At 47.2% G+C, this 21,049-nt stretch overlaps 4 protein-coding genes and 1 long non-coding RNA gene across 5 annotated transcripts; 2 read left to right on the forward strand and 3 right to left on the reverse strand.

Moving 5' to 3' along the window:
- Positions 1-1,291: 1,291 nt before the first annotated feature.
- Positions 1,292-3,578, reverse strand: LOC135817140 (uncharacterized). Its single transcript, XR_010553515.1, has 2 exons — positions 3,151-3,578; positions 1,292-2,564 (listed from the first exon to the last, which is right to left on the reverse strand). It is a non-coding gene; the product is annotated as an uncharacterized LOC135817140 (long non-coding RNA).
- Positions 3,579-4,564: 986 nt separating this feature from the next.
- Positions 4,565-6,373, reverse strand: LOC135817141 (NADH dehydrogenase [ubiquinone] 1 alpha subcomplex subunit 9, mitochondrial-like). Its single transcript, XM_065330263.1, has one exon. It carries the CDS (start codon positions 6,266-6,268, stop codon positions 5,207-5,209), a length of 1,062 nt encoding a protein of 353 aa, XP_065186335.1. The 5' UTR covers positions 6,269-6,373; the 3' UTR covers positions 4,565-5,206.
- A 1,051-nt stretch (positions 6,374-7,424) lies between these two features.
- On the reverse strand, positions 7,425-8,579 carry LOC135817142 (DNA-directed RNA polymerase II subunit RPB11-a-like). Its single transcript, XM_065330264.1, has one exon. The coding sequence runs from the start codon at positions 8,438-8,440 to the stop codon at positions 8,090-8,092; it is 351 nt and encodes a 116-aa protein (XP_065186336.1). The 5' UTR covers positions 8,441-8,579; the 3' UTR covers positions 7,425-8,089.
- Positions 8,580-8,685: 106 nt separating this feature from the next.
- LOC135817143 (uncharacterized) lies at positions 8,686-11,567 on the forward strand. Its single transcript, XM_065330265.1, has 5 exons — positions 8,686-9,027; positions 9,369-9,501; positions 9,835-9,962; positions 10,424-10,472; positions 10,957-11,567. The coding sequence occupies exons 1-5, from the start codon at positions 8,933-8,935 to the stop codon at positions 11,077-11,079; spliced, it is 528 nt and encodes a 175-aa protein (XP_065186337.1). The 5' UTR covers positions 8,686-8,932; the 3' UTR covers positions 11,080-11,567.
- A 2,643-nt stretch (positions 11,568-14,210) lies between these two features.
- Positions 14,211-19,197, forward strand: LOC135816571 (uncharacterized). The gene is made up of 2 exons (XM_065329765.1): positions 14,211-18,783; positions 19,003-19,197. The coding sequence occupies exon 1, from the start codon at positions 14,772-14,774 to the stop codon at positions 18,111-18,113; it is 3,342 nt and encodes a 1,113-aa protein (XP_065185837.1). The 5' UTR covers positions 14,211-14,771; the 3' UTR covers positions 18,114-18,783; positions 19,003-19,197.
- The last annotated feature ends 1,852 nt before the right edge of the window (positions 19,198-21,049 follow it).

Consider the following 21,049-nt stretch of genomic DNA (forward strand, 5'->3'; position numbering starts at 1 on the left):
CGGTGCAATGTGTCCTTAGTTGCGTGTGGTAGCATGCACCTGATTTCTCTTGTATGCGCAGAATCAGTGCCACTTTATCAGATTTTTCCATTCACGTCCTGGAAGCTAGAGTCAAAGTAACTAGTTCACACCAGGGGCAGGGAGAACTGAAAGAAAAAAAACTGGTTTCTAGTACCGGTACTCGCTGGTGCTTAAAAGCAAGCTTGGTCAGCGTGCACTCCAGTCTTGTGAAACGCACCTTTCCCAGCACACTCTTGACACTCAGTCGAGGTATCCATAAACGCCTTCTTTCAGCCACCCACGTAAGGGTTCGATGAACTACCTCGCACTACACTGTACTCAATATGACAAAAGAGACCGGTTGCAGAGAACGGACCAGTGCGCGAGCAGACAGAGACCACAAAAGGACAGATAATATAAAAACGCAACTCAACATTATAAACAGTGGCCACTTCTTCATAGTCTGACCAAGGCAGTTGTCCTCTGTCCTGCCTTCGCACAATAGACACAGTACCAAAGCAAAGTTGCAGCTAAAGAGAAAATTTCGTCGGTCAATAATTCCGTCCAACTCCAAAGAAAAGGAGTTCGTCCGGTTGAAAATTTCGTCCATGGATCATAAGAGTGTATAGAAAAGCTGGACAAATCGATATTCGTCCTACATTTAATTTAGTCCAAAAGCTCCTTGGACGAAAAAGACGAAATTAAATTCCAGACGAATATTTCTGCTTATACAGTAGATAAACTAAGCCGTCATGTGTGAAATCTTTCTACAGTGTACCTACTGTACGAGTAGAAAGGAGAAAGGACTCAAGGACACGAGTGATGAGCAACTGCCAACCACTCTAACTGGATAACGTACGGTCAGAAAGTGCAACACCTAGGCAGAAAACTGACAGGGTACTGAGACGTTCACCATCCTGACACCTAGCTCCAACACACCCCCATAGTATGTCCCTTCTCCTTTCTACAATTTATGTTGGCTCAGTATCCCCGAGTTAAATTGTAGCTATTGTTTGTTCGTTTTTGGTACCGCCTCGGTCAGAGTAGAGAGAAACTGCCAAGGTAGGAAAATGTCTACACGGCACGTTCTAACCTGAATCTTCTCCAAAGGTTTGCGTCAATGTGTCCAACGGCGGCTTGGGTACTTGAGAGACCGACGTCTGCGCTGGATTGGAGCATGCAGCGGTCAACCTATACCCCCGGACGCTGGACGCTGTCGCGAATAGTACCGTGGCAATCACATGCACACATACAGGACATTTGTCTGAGAGTTGCCGTTGCAGGGACAGTGTATGTTATAGTACATTAGTACAGATAAAAAAAATTCCCAATGATAAAAAAAATGAAAACATGATATAAAACATATTAGCAGCAAAGCATGGCGTCAGAATGGCATGAAAAGCGAGCGTTCTCGAGACACAGGTACGAATAAAAAAGAAGAGAATAATATTCTGGGATTTAAAACAGAGAAGTTCCAGGCTGTCCAAATCTGGGATTTATTCATCATGTAAGTTGGTACCTGCGCTGCTAGTACACGTACAGTGCACTGACAGCACTCGGACACGGCGTGTGGACATGGCGTGTGGACATGGCGTGTGGACAGGGCATGGAAGTGGATTTTCAAGCATCCTGCCGAAAACTGGACCGTCCTCAGCATCCATGCATCATACAGCCAGCACAGCAAGCAGTCGCAAGGCAAGATGTGTGTGCGGGCACATTAGATAAACCGTGATAAAGCTCCAACACGGCATGCTTGTCAACAGTATGTAAGGGTTCCGGGAACCATTATGATGCCAAAGCAGCTTTGCCCATTCCCAAACTGCTTGTTCACGTGCCGACGACTCACTACTGCGGTGAAATAGCTGACAAAAGTCCAGCAACGAGTCATGATAGATTGGGTGCATAAACATCCAAGCTGTTATGCCACGCACACTTGCCAACGGCTAGGACAGCACATTCCTATTGCACAGTACTCAGTAGCTAGAAATCATAGGTCAGGGTGCCATAGCTGATGTCATCAGATCTCATGATGCCTCATAACGACATCATCATTGAGATGCTCCATCATGATGACATCATTCATTTGCAACTCACAAGCCAATCGAAGCACACCTTCTGTGGCAGTGCTTGACCAGAGGCTCACCATCAAGTTGAGGAGCAGTAAAGTAACAGCGGCGCACTATCACATACTCAAGCGTCGGCTGTGTTCATCACGTTGGTTAAGTCGGCCGCGCGCTGCAAGCGCAGTGCATTCTCCTCACTGCCCATGTACTGACGCGCCGGTGAGTAGCCGGCATCGGTGTCGGACCGCAGTGGCGTGTATGCTCCGTGCGCACCGACACGAGGTAGCCGATGACGGTGCGGTGCGGGTGGGGAGCTCCCTGCGGAGGCACGACCGCCGTTGACATAAGGATCGGCATCCCGTATCTGAATGTCAACCGAGCGCCGTTGTATGGCGGCCGCACGACCACTGTTGGCACGGCGCTTTCTGAGCGGCAAGTACACCAGCAGGCCAAGGACTAGCATTACGACCAGCAGGCAGGCAGTCGTGCCCCACGTCAATACTGCAGTGCAGACAGAACAAACACACACACACACACACACACACACACACTGTACTTGTTGCTCACTGCCAATGACACACACACACACACACACACACCTCACCTCAGACACACACACACACACACACACACACACACACACACACACACACACACACACACATGCACGTGGCGTGCACTTGAATATTTTGGACCACACGCCAACCACAAAATCTCTGGACTCCAAGTAAGTTGATATAACCGGGAGATTGGTGTGGTTGACGCATTGTACCATGAGGATCTGGATCTACTAAACTGTACTACATATTCCTAGTTTTGGCTACCCGGAGAGAAAGAGTAATTGAACATATTAATTTTATACTATAGTAGATACACAATTTCTCGGTTTCAAATAAATAAGCGCCAAATAATAATTAACTCTGATGGTGGTGTTAGTGGACATTATAGCGTCACTTGTAGTTCCTTGGTTCTTTTTCTTTTCCATACATAATAATTAGTGTGTCATTTGCCACGAAACAACACCATGTTCGTTATTCGTTTCAGACCCTGTGAAACTGGGCAATCGTAGACACAACTAATGACTTACGTGCATTCGGGTGAGGAATATTATTCAAAGGGTTAGTGGACATTTTAGAATTTCCCGCCATACTCCAAGTAGACTGTTCAGCTTCCCACAGCACGGTCGTAGATCTCAATTTTTGTAACAGAACTAGTTACTTTGCTGTTACTTTTCACAACACAGTCTCAAAAACACGGACTTATCGAGTTCAACTACAGGACCTTCAAGGCTACAACAGAAGACAGGCTACACGCTCACGTTGCTCACAAAGCACAGAAATGAGCATCGAGGTTTGAGTCTCAAAGTTTGCTACTTCACCCGCAGCACTTTCTCTTCTCAGTTTAGCATGGGCGGACGAAGAAAGCTGTCAAAGAGATTTTTTGAGAAACAGTCACTCTCTCGGAGGAGCGCCACCACGGCCACATCAACGGCGGCGCGGCGGGCGCCGGCGCCTGGCAGGATTTCGAACAAAACCCTGTATAATTACTGGTAATTCCAAGTAAATTCCCGTGCGAAAAAGGTTTCATGCAAATTCGAAGTTCAATTCGTACGAAATTCTCACTTGCACCTACTGGAACATCCCGTATTGCAGCTATGCTACAACTTACTTACAACTTACAAGTACAACTGCCTGGCTACAAATTACCATAATGTCCAATTGCCGTGTCTGATGGGCGGGCAACCGGGGTTTACGCCTTGGACGTCGTTCTCATCCCGACAATTGATTTGGTGCATCAACGGGCGTCGGTAGGTATTTTACGGTAGCATGGACAGCCATCTGAAGTACAATTAATACTGGGAAGGGGTGGCCAGCTGAAGATTTCAGTCAAAATCGTACTGACCGTAGCGTGTCTGCCGTCCCTGTGCAGTATAGCAGCAGCAACTGCAGTGTATACCATGCACAGTGCACAATCTACACATCAAAGGCCTCTGAGGTGCAGGCGCGTGCTCGGCGATGGGCACGGGGGGCACGTGCACCCCCCAAAAATTTTCAATCTGGGTAATTGCAATTGTAATGTATGCAAATATGCTCTAAAATTCAAGAAAGGTTGCAAACAAATTGCAGAAAATTGCCGGGGGGGAGGGGGCTCCCCTCGGCTCCCGTGCACCCCTTTAGTTGGGGGGCCGAGCACGCCCCTGAGGTGTGTGTGTGTGTGTGTGACCAAGCCACCGAGATGGCAGTGTGAGCCATACCAAGAGTACATAACCCCCACGGGCCCCAGGGGTTATGTACTCTTGGCCATACCAGTGGTAGTGCGAATTCATAACCCCAGGGCCAGAGTGGAACTCGAACACAATCGTTCAAATATCATATTCCGAGCTCTCTCTCTCTCTCTCTCTCTCTCTCTCTCTCTCTCTCTCTCTCTCTCTCTCTCTCTCTCTCTCTCTCTCTTTTGGAAGGGGAAGCTAAGCGAACAAAAATCAAGCAAAACCGAACGCATCAGGCGTGCAAGAATGGACTCGGATGGACTCTCTCTCTTTCAAAGTACTAACGTTACAACATTTTGATTGTTACCATGATTTCACTACATTCACAGCGTGCTTATGCCCGCTTTATTGAAGCAAATATTATCTGACACTACTAAATACAATTATTCAAAATTGCAAAACAATACTCAAAGAAGACATGGGGATAAACTGTACAAGTCAGCCATCACTGGGTCATGTCATGGAAATTAAAAAGCAAAAAATAATAAAATGATGCAAACCTAACTTGAGAAATGCTGCCGAATTCAAAGATCCGAGCAGTAGCATTTTTAGCATAATAATCTTGACCACCAGTTGCAGCAAACCTAAAGCAAAAACTGAGTGCAACATGGACACATGGTGACATGGTGTGAGCACTATTGATTCTCTCCGGCATCCAAAGGGTATGAGGGATACCGCTGCCCAAGTTAGGCAGTCAACAGAGAGGGGAAACGGCGCCGACCGGCCGAGTCATAAATACTATGTACAGTGTACAGCGTGGGAAGGCAGAACTTTTCAATAAGGATGTGACCTGAGACCGCACTGGCGTTATGATGCACTATCTGAGCAACAGCTGCGACGAGATCTTTGCCACCATTACTATCATCAACTTTTTTTATCCTGAGGAACTCTTTTGCTGCTCGAACATGACATCTTCATACGAGACCTTCTCGTAGTAGTGAGATCTGTACATGCGCAGAGCATCGACGATCATGAACTTCGCGGAGCTTGGCACTATTTCGAGCTCCTCGAATCCGGGCACGCCAGGCGTAGGCTCTTCGCTGCAATAGAGGCGCGTGATCTCGTCTCGTGAGAAAAACGGAGCGCGGGCCGAGAACTCGTGTGCCAGTACGGACAAGCGGAGCAGCTGCTCTGGGACGGGCATTGGCATGTAGAGCTTGAAGAGCGATGCAAACACTAGGTCATACATCTCCGCCACCGTCAGCTTGTCCGGTCCAATGAGCTCGTACGTACGGCCGGCCGCGTCCGACTGCATCGCTGCGGCGATCAAGCCCTTGGCAACATCCGGCACAGCAACAGGATATTTGACGGTGGTGTGGTACTTTCCACCGACGACCGGCTTGAAGCCTAACAAGGCAAACCAGTTGGAGCGGATGAACTTGAGCGTGCGATCAAAGTATCCAATGTGGCCGCACGACCGTACAATGGTCGCGTCGGGGAATGCACCTCGCACAGCTGCTTCCCCTGCCGCCCTGGTACGCATGTACTCCGATGGGTGATCCTCGCTGGCTCCCACGGAGCTCATCTGCACGTATCTCTCAACGCCAGCCTCGCGGCAGATGCGCGCAATACGCTCAGCCCCGTCCACGTTTATCTCCGCCATGGTGCACCTTCCAAGCTGACGGTTGTACTGCCGATTGATGCAGTTGATGACAACATCAGAGTACTTGACACTGTCGAAGATTGACTTCTCATCATTGAGCGACAGCGGAAGGATTCGCACTGCTCCCAAATCTCCACAAACCTTCAGGTCCTTGGCGTAATAGTCGTCACTCCTGCAAGGAGTCACGATCTGTGTACCCTCGCGACCCAAACGGTTGACTAGATGTCTACCAATGTGACCAGTCCCTCCAAACACCGTGACAACCAAACCATTGAAAGAGGAGCGATACCCACTGCCAACCGGCAAATGCGCCAGGCGACTGGCAGAAGCCATGATCTTTCAGCAGAGAGCTTCACGATGAACGACTCCCTCCAACGCCAAAATCACAACGAGATTTGACAAGAAGCAAAATCTTCTCGCGAAGTCTCTGCACTAGCTGCAACCGGCGTAAAAAATATGTGAAGCCGGCATTTACGCAGAAAACAGTTCACCATGTCAACGTGCGCTACGTCACTGGCTAGCTAGAAAGATGGGTGCGGCGCGGCGTGGCATGCATTGTGCGGCTAGCTCAGATCACTCGGGCGAGTCGTATCGGGGGTTGGGGAGTCAGAGTCGATAAGTCCCTGGCCCTCCGGACAGTCCGCGATCCGGAGGTCCTTCCCAGGCCGAGACGGAAACCTGATATTGAAATTACAGCTTTCTACACTCCATGTCATTGTGTGTCTCTGATCTCTTCTGATGTCATGATAAATAATTTAATTTATTGCTATTTTATCGCTCGTAAAGTACATGTACAAGCCTGATACTCAATCTGCGAACAGAACTGTTTCGTCCTTTGTGAACTCGTCAGCGCAGCACAGAGGAAATGAGGCCGAACCTGGTAGCAATGAAAAATAAATTCTGTACAATGTACAAGCCTGGTATATAATGCCCCAATAGCCCCATACGGTTCAAATGGTCGCAAGACCGAGACTCTACCAACGGTTGAACCTGTCTATGGTTGTAGTCAGGAGCACTGTTTCCCATACTAGTATTCCGTCCTCACCTTGTTCACGCTGTCACCATGAAAACATGTACAAGACTGTAAGTTTCAGTTAGCTGACAGACAGTACATGGACGAAGTGTTAGTCTAGTAAAAGTGAAGGGAGGCAAGCTGCAAACCCCCACCCGCACCACCACCAAATACAACAACACGCTGAACCGCGAGTAGCTGTGAGCAGCAGAGGCGGAGTAGGTAGGGCCCAGCACGACAGGATGGTGAGCAGCCACCGTGACCAGGGAGCACTCCCTGGTGTACACTGGGTCTTCAATGCAAACTTGTATCATATCATCGGCCAGTTTGCATCGAGTGCAGACCACAATTTTATTCTCATAGAGTGTGGCTAGTGACGCTGCTACACCCCTCCTACCCTATCACCATGATCACCCCATCACCATGATCACAGCTGCCAGCAAAGCGAAGACTGCTGCCAGCAACAAATACAACGTATGAACATAGGCAGTAGCTGGGTATCTGCAATAGGCTGCAGTGGCTGTTGCATCAGATTGTCAAGTAAATTATTGTTAAACATGGACACAAGTGTGGCAACGTGTAGGCATCAACTGGGTTTCACACACCCCACACACACACACACCACCACCACCACCACCACACACCATACACCATACACACGCACACACACACCACCACCGCCACCACTACCACCACCACACACACACACACACCATCACCACCACCACACACACACCATACACACGCACAGCAGATAACGCTTTACATACAGTTACTATGCGATGGGTACAATCAACGCTGAAATGATCGCGTAAAAAAACTGACAACGAACTTGCCAACACACAACAAAAGAAAGGTTCACCTAGAGCTGTCTCAAAATAACATGACTTAACTGACTGTACATTGCATTTCGATCAGTATATTTTGTGCGGTGTGCTTCTAATTCTCAAGATATGTACAGTAGAGAATGAGGATATGTGTTTGGTATTCGATGGGCTTTGAAATATGTGCAATGGGTTCACAGCCAATACTAGTACATGTATATACAAAGGATGACTTGTATTTACAAAAAGGCCATTCAATTTTTTTAATAAAATATCTTTCATGGGTTATGCTGTACAGGGAGTAAGTTCAAACCTCTTCTATTCATTCTCTCTCTTGTCCTGGATAGCCTGCTTGAATCGTTCCTCCAGCAAGGAGATCTCGCTGGTCAAATCTGTGATGGCGTTGCTAAAAGCCTCCTGTGGCGTGTAGTCTGGTGTAGTCTGCACACGAATAATTAGCTTGTTCTCCAGGGGATGCGGCACACGATAGCCAGCAAATATCACCTTGGGGTCGCGCAGCAGCTGAGCTCTCAGCGCATTGCCCAGTGTGTGATCCTCCTTCATGATTAGAAAAGAAGCAGCATTCGGTACTTTGGTGTCCTTCTCAATGCTCAGCTTCTTCTCTCCCTCGAGCAGCAGGAACGATTCGAAAGTCGGTGGAGCATTCATGATCAAATGGAAGTGAAGAAGATAAACTACAAGTGACAAAGCGAACAAAAGGATCAGGTCGAAAGGTTTGAAACGTCTGTCTGAAATTCGAAAGCGAACAGGACAGAAATATTTCAAAACAAAAACTGAAAAAGTCAAGTGACTCATTTCTTGAATGAGATTATTTTGTGAACATAAAACATCATGAAACATGTCATTGCATAGTAATGACGTCAGGTTGCAACGTGGAGAAATAATTCAAAATCAAAATCGGCAGCAAGAAGAAAATGAACAGTCAAAGAATTTTCATTGTGTGCACTTTCCTAGATCCTACACTTGTACTTGTCGTTGTAGTGGCTGTGAGCCGTACTACTGTTACTTGCCGTTCTGTTGCTGTTACTTTTGACGACGCTCGGATTCATTAGAAGGTTTCAGACTGTGAACATCTTGTAGTTCATAGTTCCTCGATATGAGATGCATTGTGTAGAGTGATCGAAAACTGAGTGTGTGGGTATGACAACAGCCGAGACCAAGTCGCTTTATTTGTGCCGAGCTACTCGAGCCAACGTCGTGCTAGTCCTGTTAGTGCAACTTGTCATCATCTGCAGGTACGGCAATCGCCCTACTTCTGTTGTACAAACTTTTGTGCTTGTGAGATATTTTGAAGGAGTCTCCAAAAGTGAATGGATGCCTGTCCAGAATTACATACTATGTAATATTAATTAATTAATTTACCTATCCGGTGTATGTACATGTACCAGCACCATGTATAACCGTGGTGCTGATAGCAGCAGTGGCGAATGCCATCCCTGTCGTGCTGGTGGTGCTGTGAGGCCCGCAATACCTGCCCCAGTTGGCGACTAACACATCCAGCCTTCACTTGACTGTGCCAGTCTGTGGGGTGTGGTGTTCTACTATTTTACAATCTTTTCTTTGCTTTGTGCCTCAGCTTGCCTTTCATCCTACCATCTCGGAAAGCAAAAGATGTGTTCAGGTACCCAACCCGTCCGCTGATTCAAAATGCCCGTGAATCTCACCATTGTAGCTACAGTCCATGCAAGCAGTGTTCTGATCTAGAAATGGTATGTACCGGTAGTCCAGCGCTATTTGGCAGGTCCTGCGGTGATGTGCTGCTGCTGCTGCTGCTCTCTCTCTCTCTCTCTCTCTCTCTCTCTCTCTCTCTCTCTCTCTCTCTCTCTCTCTCTCTCTCTCTCTCTCTCTCTCTCTCTTTCTCTCTCTCTCTCTTTCTCTCTCTCGCTCAGCAACAAATTTATCCCGAATTGAAGACTGCATGGCAACTTGAAACCAACTCATCGCACCATGAAAACTCCATGTTGAATTCATACTTCCGCAGTGTAGTTTTCCAGTGTGTGAGCCCTTCGATGTGTATCTCCTGTTTTTGCTGGCCGGCACAGAAAATCCATGAGGATCACTGCGATGGTACGGGCTACTTCCAGCGTGTTTCATGCGAGGAGAATGCGAGTTTAGCAACCTCACCGATGGCTCCAGGTGCTTCCCCAACTCTCAACCACACCTATGTCAGGTAAGTGTGCAGTGCATTCCAATATTGCTACAGGAATTCACATGATGTTGTTGTTGAAGACTATGATGATGATGCTGTAGACATGTCCTGGTCATAGAATGCATTCTGTTTCTTACTTCTTTTGTTGGACACACGTGACATTACCAACTGTCATTTCAGTCAGAGTCGAAATCAGCACAATCAATAAACCCTAGAGACATGCAGCACTACAATTGCCAGCGTGTGAACTTTTTTGAAGTACACAGCCCAGGGACAGAACGGTGATTGTAAATCTGAACACTACTCTTTTTATGTCTTCTATTCAGAGTAACTGCACAAAGAATAATGGTGATGTATTCGTATGCCTGTAGTCGTCGAAATACCAGCCACCTCCCTGAAAGAAGTGTCTGGTTGAGTGTGTAAGGGAGGTTTAAAGTACACGTCACATAATGTGCAAGCTCTGCTGTGTTCTTGGTTCACAGCTGTTTACCGCCATGGCAAGGTCCTCCAGCAGGATATCTAGCATTCCTGGTACGTATCGCATTCCTAAGTGCAATGCTGCTGTTGCTGCTGCTCTCTCTCTCTCTCTCTTTGCAGTCCTCATTTATCTAACAATTGCCTTGTTAGTGTGCCCTTGATAAGGTTTCTAGCCAAGGGGAGGGGGGGGGGAGGGGGGCTATTCTGATAGCGCGCTAACTTACTAGTACTCGCTTTTCGATTTTTGTGTTTTTCACATCACACAACGAAAATGCGGCCACAATTCGATCGTTCCGGGTGCTCGCTGCACCCACATGTTGCATTTTGTGTGACAAAGCAATAGTGGAACATGGAAAAATGAGTGAACTGTTTGGATGGAATTGTGCAGAGAGCTGCTTGTTTGGGTTGGGGACTAGTTATTCAGTCAGTTTGCAACTTTGATATATTTAGTTCTGTGCGATAATCTCTGTAATTTTTGTCGTTTGATTCATTGGGTTGCGTTGCTCATTATCTGATGTGGGTGTTGTGTTGTCTGCAGTTTTCCTGGCTAGCCAGTGGTGTCATCTCTCTGCTGGTGGTCAGAATTCGACTTCGGCAACTTGCCCGCGCAGCGCAACTTCGCCTTGGCGAGCGGTTAAAGGATGTTGTGTCCTGTCGGTGACCCGTGCAAGCTGTGACTAGTGCATTGCCATTGAGATGAGTAAGACGTGTGTGTGTGTATGTGTGTGTGTGTGTGTGTGTGTGTGCGTGAACTTCAGCCATATTTCCTTTGCCACAAATTCGGTGTACTGAGTGTTCTCCGACATAACCTTATTTTTTAACCACTGCGAGAAGCTTGAGTACAACTTAAGAGATCCATGTGTTACAGCAGCAATACCCTGCGCTTGATTACATAGAAATTTTTGGTTTTGTGTCTCGTATGGTGCGCTGCTTTGTGTAACGGGTGGAAAGCAGTAACTGGAATATGCTGGCGTATTCCACCAACCTTGTACATTATACTTCCTTTTTTTTAAAGTTGCTTTCAAGTACACCATGACCGATTGCTTTGTTCGAATATATCTTCATGCACACGAGTTTGGTGAAGAAGAGGTTGGTGCGACTTCGTTTTCTTGTCATCATAATAAACAGAACGTTGCACAGCTCCTTTCATTGTAATGAGTTTGTCAAAATGCCAAGCTGAACGAAAGATGACACAAGTTCAGGAGATTTCTCGGTGGTGTCGGTTTACGACAGGAGATATTCACCTGTATGTAGCCCGGGGCGTTCTTGCTTGTCAGCAATTTGGCTACGTTCTTAGAACAATTGCCATTGGTACTGAATCCTATGTATTGCAAAAGCCTGTCCCTGTGGGATTGCGGGAAAAAACTCTCGAAAACTTGCGCAAGAAATTGCGGCAGAAAACAACAAAAAATGCGGAATGATGCAGAACTTGCCAAGAATTCGCGGAATTATTCACAGAAAATTGCGGATTTGGGCCAAATCACGAAATTTGTTGCATCGTTTATCTACTCGGGAGTAGTCCGAGTCGTACTATGCAAATAACCTACAGGATCATGGAAAGCACTGCGTGAAAAGTGCATAAAAAAGTGAGATATAGTGCAGAAAACAACAAAAAACGCGGGAAATCGCGGGTTTGGGCGAAAATCGCGAAATTTGTTGCATCCGTGGAATCGCGGTTTCCTGGAGGGACAGAAAAGCTACCAGAATACCAACACCACTCTAGGCTACGGCGTTCTTGGCATGTCAGGCTAGATGTTCTTGGGCTCAGCGTTGTTCGGCTGATGGCTCTACTGTAGCTTCCCCTTGATCCTCAAATCTTGAGAGTTGTTGTGTGGTACAGTGGAGTCGTGCGTCCAAGAACGTTCTTTCCAAGGGGTTAGCCTAGGACATTCTTTTAAAATTAAAAACAAGTCATATTGAATCATTCATATGTATCCCACAAGCTCCCAGAAAACCAAAACCGCCGTTCTCAACTTTAGCCTGTGGTGTTCTTAGTAATTCAGGCTGGACGTTCTTGGGCTCCATGTCTGTCCCTCCAGGAACTTGCGATTCCGCGGCCGCGTTGTTTTCCGCGATTTGAACAAAAGTCCGTGATATCCTTGTTAGGGGCCGTCCGTAAATATCGATGTTTTTTCAAGACGATATTTGTTCATTTCTCCCTAGACCCCCTCCCTCCCCCCTCAAAACGAACATACACGTGTTTATGCAAGAGATCGATATTTTTTAATGAAGTTCAATTTCCTCATGAAACGTGACCACTTGCCACTCTAATTTCACCATACACCTAGGTTTATGTTGCCACGGTCGCACAGCCTTGCCATGGCTATGCTCACGAGGTTGACTTTCACTTTGTGTAGGTCATAAACTACATGGTCGAACAGCGCCCGTCCATAGATAGAGTCGATATTTTTTTCTGCAAAGACGAGACGAACCGGGCCCAAACCCCTCCCCCCCCCCCCCCCAAACGAACGAATATCTTCTCTAAAAAAACATCGATATTTGTGGACGACCCCTTATTTGAAAATCATCCTCGTTATTGTAGAAAACTGTCCTTGATACTTAAAAAAGCACCGCGATATTTCGAAAAGCAAACGCAATATTCGAGTCTTTCTTCAATGTTGTTATAGTTCTTGAAGCTCGTCAGTAGTTTAATTGTGAGATCGACACCAGAATGGAGAAGTTTCTGGGTAAATCAGCGGCTGACAAGTCACAAAATAAGGCTCGCGTCGTCCGAGGATGGAGGAAAGCTGTCTTGCAAGCTCCTGTCAGGCAGTTGAACACAGTCAGCGCACCACACGTTCTGTTTTGTCATGCATGATTTATGCTGCACGACTCGTACATCCTGTCCCTCCAGAAACTTGCGGAGACATTTCGGAAATATCACGGAAGAAGTTGCGAGGTAAAATGCCACAAATTGCGGGGAATATTGCGTATTTTGTCAAATATTGCGGGATTATCGTGGTAAAATTGCGGCCGATTTGGTACTTGTACTGTAGTGGTACACGATGTACGATCACGAGTCGTACAGCATAAATCATGCATGACAAAACAGAACGTGTGCTGGTTGACCCCGGGGAAAATTGTGATTCCGCGGCCACGTTTTTTGCGATTTTTTAAAAGACAACGTTTTCCCGCGTTTTTGAACTTTTTGTTGCACTCAGTGACTACACGTACACACAGTGCACTGTTCGGTCAGCAACGTCTCAACTCTCATCATGGCGTAGTCCATCAGCCAGTGGTGCCAAAGTGAGTCCCCTGTTGCACTTACAAAACGAACACCTGGAAGTGACATCAATCGACAGCAAAAGCATCACTGAATCCGACCTGCCTACTTTCCCTGGCGAAACACTTGCACTCCGTTCGCAATACGCATCGGAAGTTCGAAAACTTTCTTCTTCTTCGTCAGCCATTACGAGGTTTTCCATCCGTTTTATTAGGACATCCAATGCGTCTTCACTGAAAAACGTGGATTATTGTCAACATTTGGTGTGGTTTTTCGTGGCGATTGAGCTAAATTCGCGAATAAATCGCCGTCAATTTGAGCGGAGGTGAGTTTGCTTGGAGCACGTACAGATTCAAATTATATGCGTACTTGCGCACCGGGAAGAAGATGAAGATGCTCGCCATTTTCAAATAACTACAGTCAATTGTACTACTTCGAAGTACAATTGTTGTAGTAACTTGTTTTCCTTCGGTTGCAACTGCAATGTACGAGTGTGGAGTACTGAATCTCGATGTTGCAACAAGATAGTAGTACAACTGTGACTGTACTACTATCTGGTTGCAACAAGCTCGAAGCAACCTTGCCTTTGCAACTGTTTGCTGTCAGCATCCAGAGCTATGGCGTTTGCTAGTTGGTCGTAATGGAGAAGAGAACTACAAGGCAGTCACTCAAACCTACAAACTTGGACGTTTGCTTGTTCTGCCAGAGGAAGTATAAAAGAAAGAAAAATAAGTGCGAGAATCTGAAGCAGTGCCAAACCCTGGAGGCGGGAACCAAGATATACGAAGCTGCACTGATCAAAGGAGACCAGCGTGTGTTACTTGAAGTTCAGGACGGCTCCAGGGACTGTATAGCTGCAGAGCTTCTGTATCACTTCACCTGCTATAGAGACTTCGTAACTCTACCCAGTACTAAGGAGACACGGAAGACCATCTACCAGCAAGCCTTTGACAGCATAGTCCTGAAAGTGGAAGATGGACTTGCTGATAAAACCCAACTGTGTGCCATGGACATGGGTGACCTGACCAAAATCGTACAATGAAAAGCTACATGAGCTGAGTGGCCAACCGCACCACTACCGTACGTCGTTATTAAAGGACCGGTTGCGAAACCACTTCAACGATGGTGTAATGTTCGTGCGGTCTTCCGTTACGGAGTGCGAGTCCCTGGTTGCACGAGACCTTGATGAAAGTGTGATATGCACGGTGCTGGGGAAAAGTGTGTCTGCGTCCAAGCGCAGAGCTGCAGACGAGAGCAGCGATGGGTCCGGTGAGGATATATTTATACCTTCTGATAGCCACACCCAGGAGCCCGCCGCGGGAGACTTGTTTCACGTGGCTATGAAACTCCGCCGTGACATAGAGCATGCCTGCAAGCATCTCCCCAGTGTGCCAGAAATATCACAGTGCACGCCCACCAAGTCCATGACCTGGATCCCTGATTCAGTGTTTAACTTCCTGATGTGGACAATTGTTGGCCCTCAAGCTTGCAACGCTGGTGAGAGTAGCTTAGGTGACCGAATGGATGCCGCTGATGACAGAGCACGGTCAAAGGTCATGGCTATTGCACAGGACATCGTATTTGCTGTGTCGCACGGTCGCGTTGTCCCACCCAAGCAGCTGGCACTGTCGATGGCAACCAGGCACTTAACACGCAGTGCACGGTTAGTGTCAATGCTAAATCGATTTGGCCATGGTGTTTCGGACAGCAAATTGCATGAGATCGAGACTGGCATCGCTGAACGCACACTAGCTGAGGATATTCCGCTCCCGAGCAACATCAAGGCAGGGAACGGCACCGTATTCTTCTGCTGGGATAACAACGACCTGGTGGAGGAGACCCTGACTGGTATGGGCACCACCCACTGCACCAACGGCATCGTCATACAGCACCCCACTGCAAGTAATGTCCCTGACACAGCACAGCCACAGCTTGTACCTGCTGTGGGCAGCAGTAAGAAGAAGAGGCCAGCCCGTTCTCTTTCTGTGGTACAGCAAGAGTTCCCACAGTATATCATCGGAACGAGACCTGAACCACACACCGTCACTACCACTGCTAACACACCAACTAGAAGCCGGGAGTGGTTGAGCGGTGAGGATTTTCTTTGGTTCCTGCTTCGCAGTGCAGAGAGCACCAGTAGATTTGGCCGGCCCAGTGATGAGCCACAGACGATCCCGGTGTGGTCTAAGTTTAATGCAGACCTCTACTGCCAGAACAAACCGGGACAGCCATCCAATATTGGGTATCTGCCAGTAATCCCAGCTCCTCCAACAGAGCATTCCACGATACTGGAGGTACTCCGTCGCTCTGTGGCACTAACTCGGAGATTGGACCAGCAGCATTGCATCATAACCGGTGATCAAGCAATCTATGCCAAGGCACTGGAAGTGCTTTCAAAGCACAAGGACGAGTTCAGTGAAGTAGTGTTGCGGTTAGGTGCGTTCCACACAGCGTGTGCTTTCATGGTCGTCCTGGGCAAACGATTTGGTGGTGCGGGTCTTGGCGACCTGCTGACAGAAGCCGGTGTGGTTGGCCCAAATGCCTGCAAGCAGGTCCTCGCAGGCAAGCATTACAACCGGGCAATCAGATGCCACAAACTGGTATTTGAGGCAATGTTGCAGCAAAACTGGGAATTGTTTGAGGAGCACTTAGAAGACGACTATTCTCCCCATGTTGATGAAGCTGCAAGTGACCTCCTTGGCCAGCTGGACGCCATGCGAGAGACTGGCAATTTCGCAGAAGGCCTACAGTGTGTACAGACATCCGCCTTCAAGTCACTCAAGGAACGTTTCACCACATTTAATGACAACTTGAAGAAGACCTCACCAATGGCCTGCTTCTGGCTCTCGTACATGGAGATGGTCAGTCTGCTGCTCGACTTCATCCGTGCGAGCCGCAATGGTGACTGGGTGCTGCACCTCACAGCTTTCAGGCAGATGCTGAAATGGTTTTTCGCGTACGACCACGTTAACTACGCTCGCTATGGGAGCTACTATGTGAACGACATGGAGTGTTTGCCTGAAAGCCATGAATCGGCTCAAGAGTCCCTTGTCAGCGGTGACTTCTGTGTTTCGCGGTCACGCAACAGCTTCGCCCGAGTGCCGGTGGACCAGGCCATCGAACAGCCCATCAACAGAGACAGCAAAGGGAGAGGCGGAATCGTTGGATTCAGCAAGAAACCTGGTGCTGTTCACAGATGGATCCTGACCACCCATGAACGAGCAAGCCTCACGAGCGCCTGCAGCAAGTTGGCTGGCCCAATGCTGCACACCACGCAGGTCACCAAGGAGAGAACGGCACAGGTGAAGAGAGATGAGCAGGATCTTGTGTCTCTAAGCGAACTGCTCTACTCCTGGGGAAACCCATTCATCGGAGACAAGCTTGTATCGCTCTCGTCTCGGACTGTTTGTTCCGAAAAAGCACATGATGATCTGCTAAATGCTGGCTCGATCGGTGAAGCAGATGTATCCAAGTTTATCCAAGAACGCTTGGTACAGAAGACGGCTTCATTCTATGACAAGATTCCTGCCCACAGTCTGTCAACGTTCAGCACTTCAGGGCAGAAGAAGAAGAAGAAATCATCAAAGTTGCAAGCTTTGAAGAATGAACGACAGCTGTTCACGACGCTCGTTATTTTGGCCAAGCACAGATCCATTGACATCAAGCACCTTGTCGAATTTGAGCTAGGTCCACTGCCTTGGTCAATAGCTACAGCCGACGGATGTCCTGTGAGTACTCCAAAGTCAAAGCTGCTCTCTGACCTTGAGAAAGATGTTGCACCTCTGGAGACTGTTCCTCAAGGCACTGCAGTTCTGATTGACGCAATGGCAGTCCTGCAATCCTACACTTCAGTCCCCGGTACGTTTGGTGACCTCAGCAAATTGGTGTTCAGGCAGTTGATATCCAACTTCACTCGCTTTGGCTCCAAGCGTGTCGACTTTGTCTCTGACTGCTACCATCAACTGTCCATCAAGTCTTCAGAGAGAGTGAAAAGGGCATCGACCAACCAACCACTGCGCATGCTTGTGCAGCGCCCCGATCAAGAGACGCCGAAGCAATGGAAGCGTTATCTCAGTGATCCTCAAAACAAGATGGAACTCATCAAGTTCTTTGCTGACCACTGGGCCTCGACAACAGAGTTCGCAACACTACTTGGAACAAACCGGCATGTCTATGTTACTGTTGGCCAACGGTGCTGGCTACTGAAAGTTGCTGACGCGTCAAACACAGTCGTCAACCGTGAGGATGTACCTCAGCTGGCTGCCCCCCATGAAGAAGCCGACTGTAGGTTGCTACTCCATGCAGCTCACTGCTTTCAGCATCAAGAGGAAGCAGTCGCCATCTCCTCCCCTGATACAGATGTGGCTGTTCTAGCCATTGGGCTGTGTGCATCTCTTCAACAGCAGGTAAGAAAAGCAACTGACCTTGCACTGCAGTTTGTTGGTCAATACCCTAATACTAAAGCAAAGTAGTAGTTTCTGCTCACTCGTGATTAAGTTTTGAATTGATGGAGGATCATGCAATTCTGATTCCTAGTATATGTCTACCTTGGACTTGCCTATTTCTCCATGATAATAATTATGTGCTGGAAATCACCAAAATCGCTATGACTTTATATCACATTTTATATTGCCGCTGCTCCCTGCCTGCAGGTGATTTTCAAGACTGGAACAAGACAACGAGCACGTCTTGTGGATATCAATGCTATCGCTCAGAAACTGGGCCCAGCCGTATCGGATGCTCTTATTGGTCTTCATGCGTATACTGGCTGTGATAGTGTTAGTGCCTTTTCGGGGAAAGGAAAGTCCAGTGGCCTAGCAATCATCAAGACGGACGAAGTGCTTGCCTCTGTTATGTCAAGACTTGGTCAGTCGTTCACCGTGGATGCGTCACTCCTAGCAGCATGCGAGACATTCACCTGCCGTCTCTATGGCTTTCCAGATTCAACTGAAATCAATGCTGTTCGCTACAAGCTCCTGTGTGCTAATGCCACCACCCCAGAACGACTGCCACCATCTCAGAACGCACTGAAGCAGCATGTACATCGTGCAAACTACCAAGCAGCAGTCTGGCGAGGTGCTTTGCGCAACGACTTGGTCCAGCCAACTCCAGTTGGAAATGGATGGGTTCAATCATCCGATGGTAAGGCCTCTCAATGATGTGTCATTCTTTTCAATCATATATAGGCAACTGTCAGGCGGTTAGTGAAATTATGTTATTGGGAAACACAGATGATTTTATGAGAATAAGAACTTCAACATTGCTGCATTGCTTGTTCATTATCATTAATTGTTTGCGGAACTCTGTGAACCCCTTTCAATAACACATGTCCCTGTATTAAATTTTACATGCCCGTTGTAGGAATGTTGCAAATTCAATGGATGACTCAGGAGGCTACCCCCAAGGATATCCGTGACCTTATCACATGTGGCTGCAAGACAGGATGCATGAGCAATCGGAGATGCAAATGCCGCAAGAATGGTTTGCCATGTGCAGATGTATGCAAATGCACATTGACGGCATGCACGAATCGCCCTGTACCTGTACAGCAAACACAGGCAAGTAGTCTCTTGAAACCATGCTTGCTGGCTTACTATTGTTTTGTTTATGAATGCATTAATTATGTACACGCCTTTCATAATGTAAGATATTACTTCACAACATTCCTGTCTGGGTGTACGTGTATTTGTACAGGCAACGTCGATTTCCGCGACTGCACTTACAGCAGTGACTGTGGAAGAAGAAAGTGATGAGTCAGACAGTGATGGCAGAGATGGCAGCACAGATAGCAACGACACAGCTGATACCATATCAGCTGAAGATTTCTCATCAAACGAACTGGAACATTGAATCACCTACATGTTTTAACAATGGTGACGGGCACATGCGAAGCTTAATACGATGTGCTTCCGAGGGTGCTTTAATAACTCACAACATTCTATTGTGCCAGTGCAATCTCTCTCCTATAATGTTATTCTACTTAATCGTGTCCTGCCCAGACCGGCCGGAGAACTTTCATATAAATTACATAATCTTACTGCATGTGCAGGCCCATGCATGCTTGATGCCTTGTGCCTAATCGGGAGCTCTTTCATATGCTGTGCTTCATGAGAATTATTCTACTTGTTATTTTATTTGTGGGTTAGGCGTAATCTTGATCGTACTTCAACGTAAATGTACACAGATTGCCTGGAAAGTGAGCAAGCTGATCGTAAATGAGTTATACAATTGCAAACTGTCCAGAAATATGACATTGTATATGCATACTGATAACAAGACTTTCTTCAGGCTCAAACTCAGTTCTTATCTATTATTTTTGGATTTATTACATTTGATTCGTGGGTATTCTCTCATCTATTTACCGGTGTATGTAACAAGACTTACCTAGGACATCCATCGCTGCAGATTCCTTACTTTTAGCTCTCCACGTTTCTATTTTTGCCGGGGATCAGGACCTTCTTCCATTCCATTCAGGGTGGAAGCATAGATCACTTTTGCAAACAGTAAAAACTACGCTTCAAACCTGCTTGACGTGACTCGGGGTGCATACTTCGGAAACCCAACAGTAGACTAAGTTCAATACTAGCTCATCGTAATCCTCCTGAAGGTATGTATTCGTATGCTCAATTAAATAGAACAGCGAAAGAGATGTGTAATGGAACAACACTCCACAAGTAGACGAACAGCAATTATTGCATTTTGAATTATTTGAATCCAGGCACACGTGTACGGCAACTGCAATGGTTTACACCGAAAATCGTATCGATTTCCAAGATTTCTCCCGTAATTCACAGAAATTTCAAAGTTCATTCCTGAAACGCGCATGGCACTGATTGGAGATTGGGTTTAGGTCACAACAATTGCTGTCGATGAAATGCCAAAAAAGGTCACTTTGTCGACTTCCCCCTGCAGAGCGTGCAAGTCCTTTACTCTTTTTATTTACGGATTCGGTTTCTAGGGTACCTAAACTCCCCATTGAGGCCCAAATCAGGTGTTCGATTTCTAAGTGCAACAGGGTCCTTGAATTTGACGACTTCTGAGTTCTTGGCTGATGGACTAGCGGCTTTTTACTCAAATATGACGAGTGCTTAGGCCCCGGTCACACCGAAACAAGCCACTTTGGGCTTGTTATCGCTGGCGCTCAGCTGGCTTGCGTGATCCCTGTGACGCGGTCACACCAGACCTTGAGTGCAAAGCTTGAATGGCTTGTTTTTCTTACCCGCCAAATTTTGAATATCTCGAAACACACCAATGTTTGCAAGAAACTGGAGAGCAGAACGTTCGCGATCTAAAACTGTACTTGTTCTAGTGTTCAGTTTTGATGAAGAAGCAAAGGAAGCCCGGATTCTGAATTGCGAAGTCGTGCTCTTTTTATTTGTTCGGTGTGCATGGACGCGATGGTTCGGGT

This window comes from Sycon ciliatum, chromosome 5 (assembly GCF_964019385.1).
Source record: "Sycon ciliatum chromosome 5, ocSycCili1.1, whole genome shotgun sequence".
Classification (NCBI taxonomy): Eukaryota; Metazoa; Porifera; class Calcarea; order Leucosolenida; family Sycettidae; genus Sycon; species Sycon ciliatum.

Bases quoted from the DNA above. Each gene is read 5' to 3' on its own strand.
- LOC135817141 (XM_065330263.1), bottom strand. From the start codon at position 6,268: ATGGCTTCTGCCAGTCGCCTGGCGCATTTGCCGGTTGGCAGTGGGTAT.
- LOC135817142 (XM_065330264.1), bottom strand. From the start codon at position 8,440: ATGAATGCTCCACCGACTTTCGAATCGTTCCTGCTGCTCGAGGGAGAG.
- LOC135817143 (XM_065330265.1), top strand. From the start codon at position 8,933: ATGACAACAGCCGAGACCAAGTCGCTTTATTTGTGCCGAGCTACTCGA. The intron at 9,963-10,423 runs GTAAGTGTGCAG...CTTGGTTCACAG, and splicing joins CTCAACCACACCTATGTCAG to CTGTTTACCGCCATGGCAAG. The intron at 10,473-10,956 runs GTACGTATCGCA...TGTTGTCTGCAG, and splicing joins CAGGATATCTAGCATTCCTG to TTTTCCTGGCTAGCCAGTGG.
- LOC135816571 (XM_065329765.1), top strand. From the start codon at position 14,772: ATGTTCGTGCGGTCTTCCGTTACGGAGTGCGAGTCCCTGGTTGCACGA.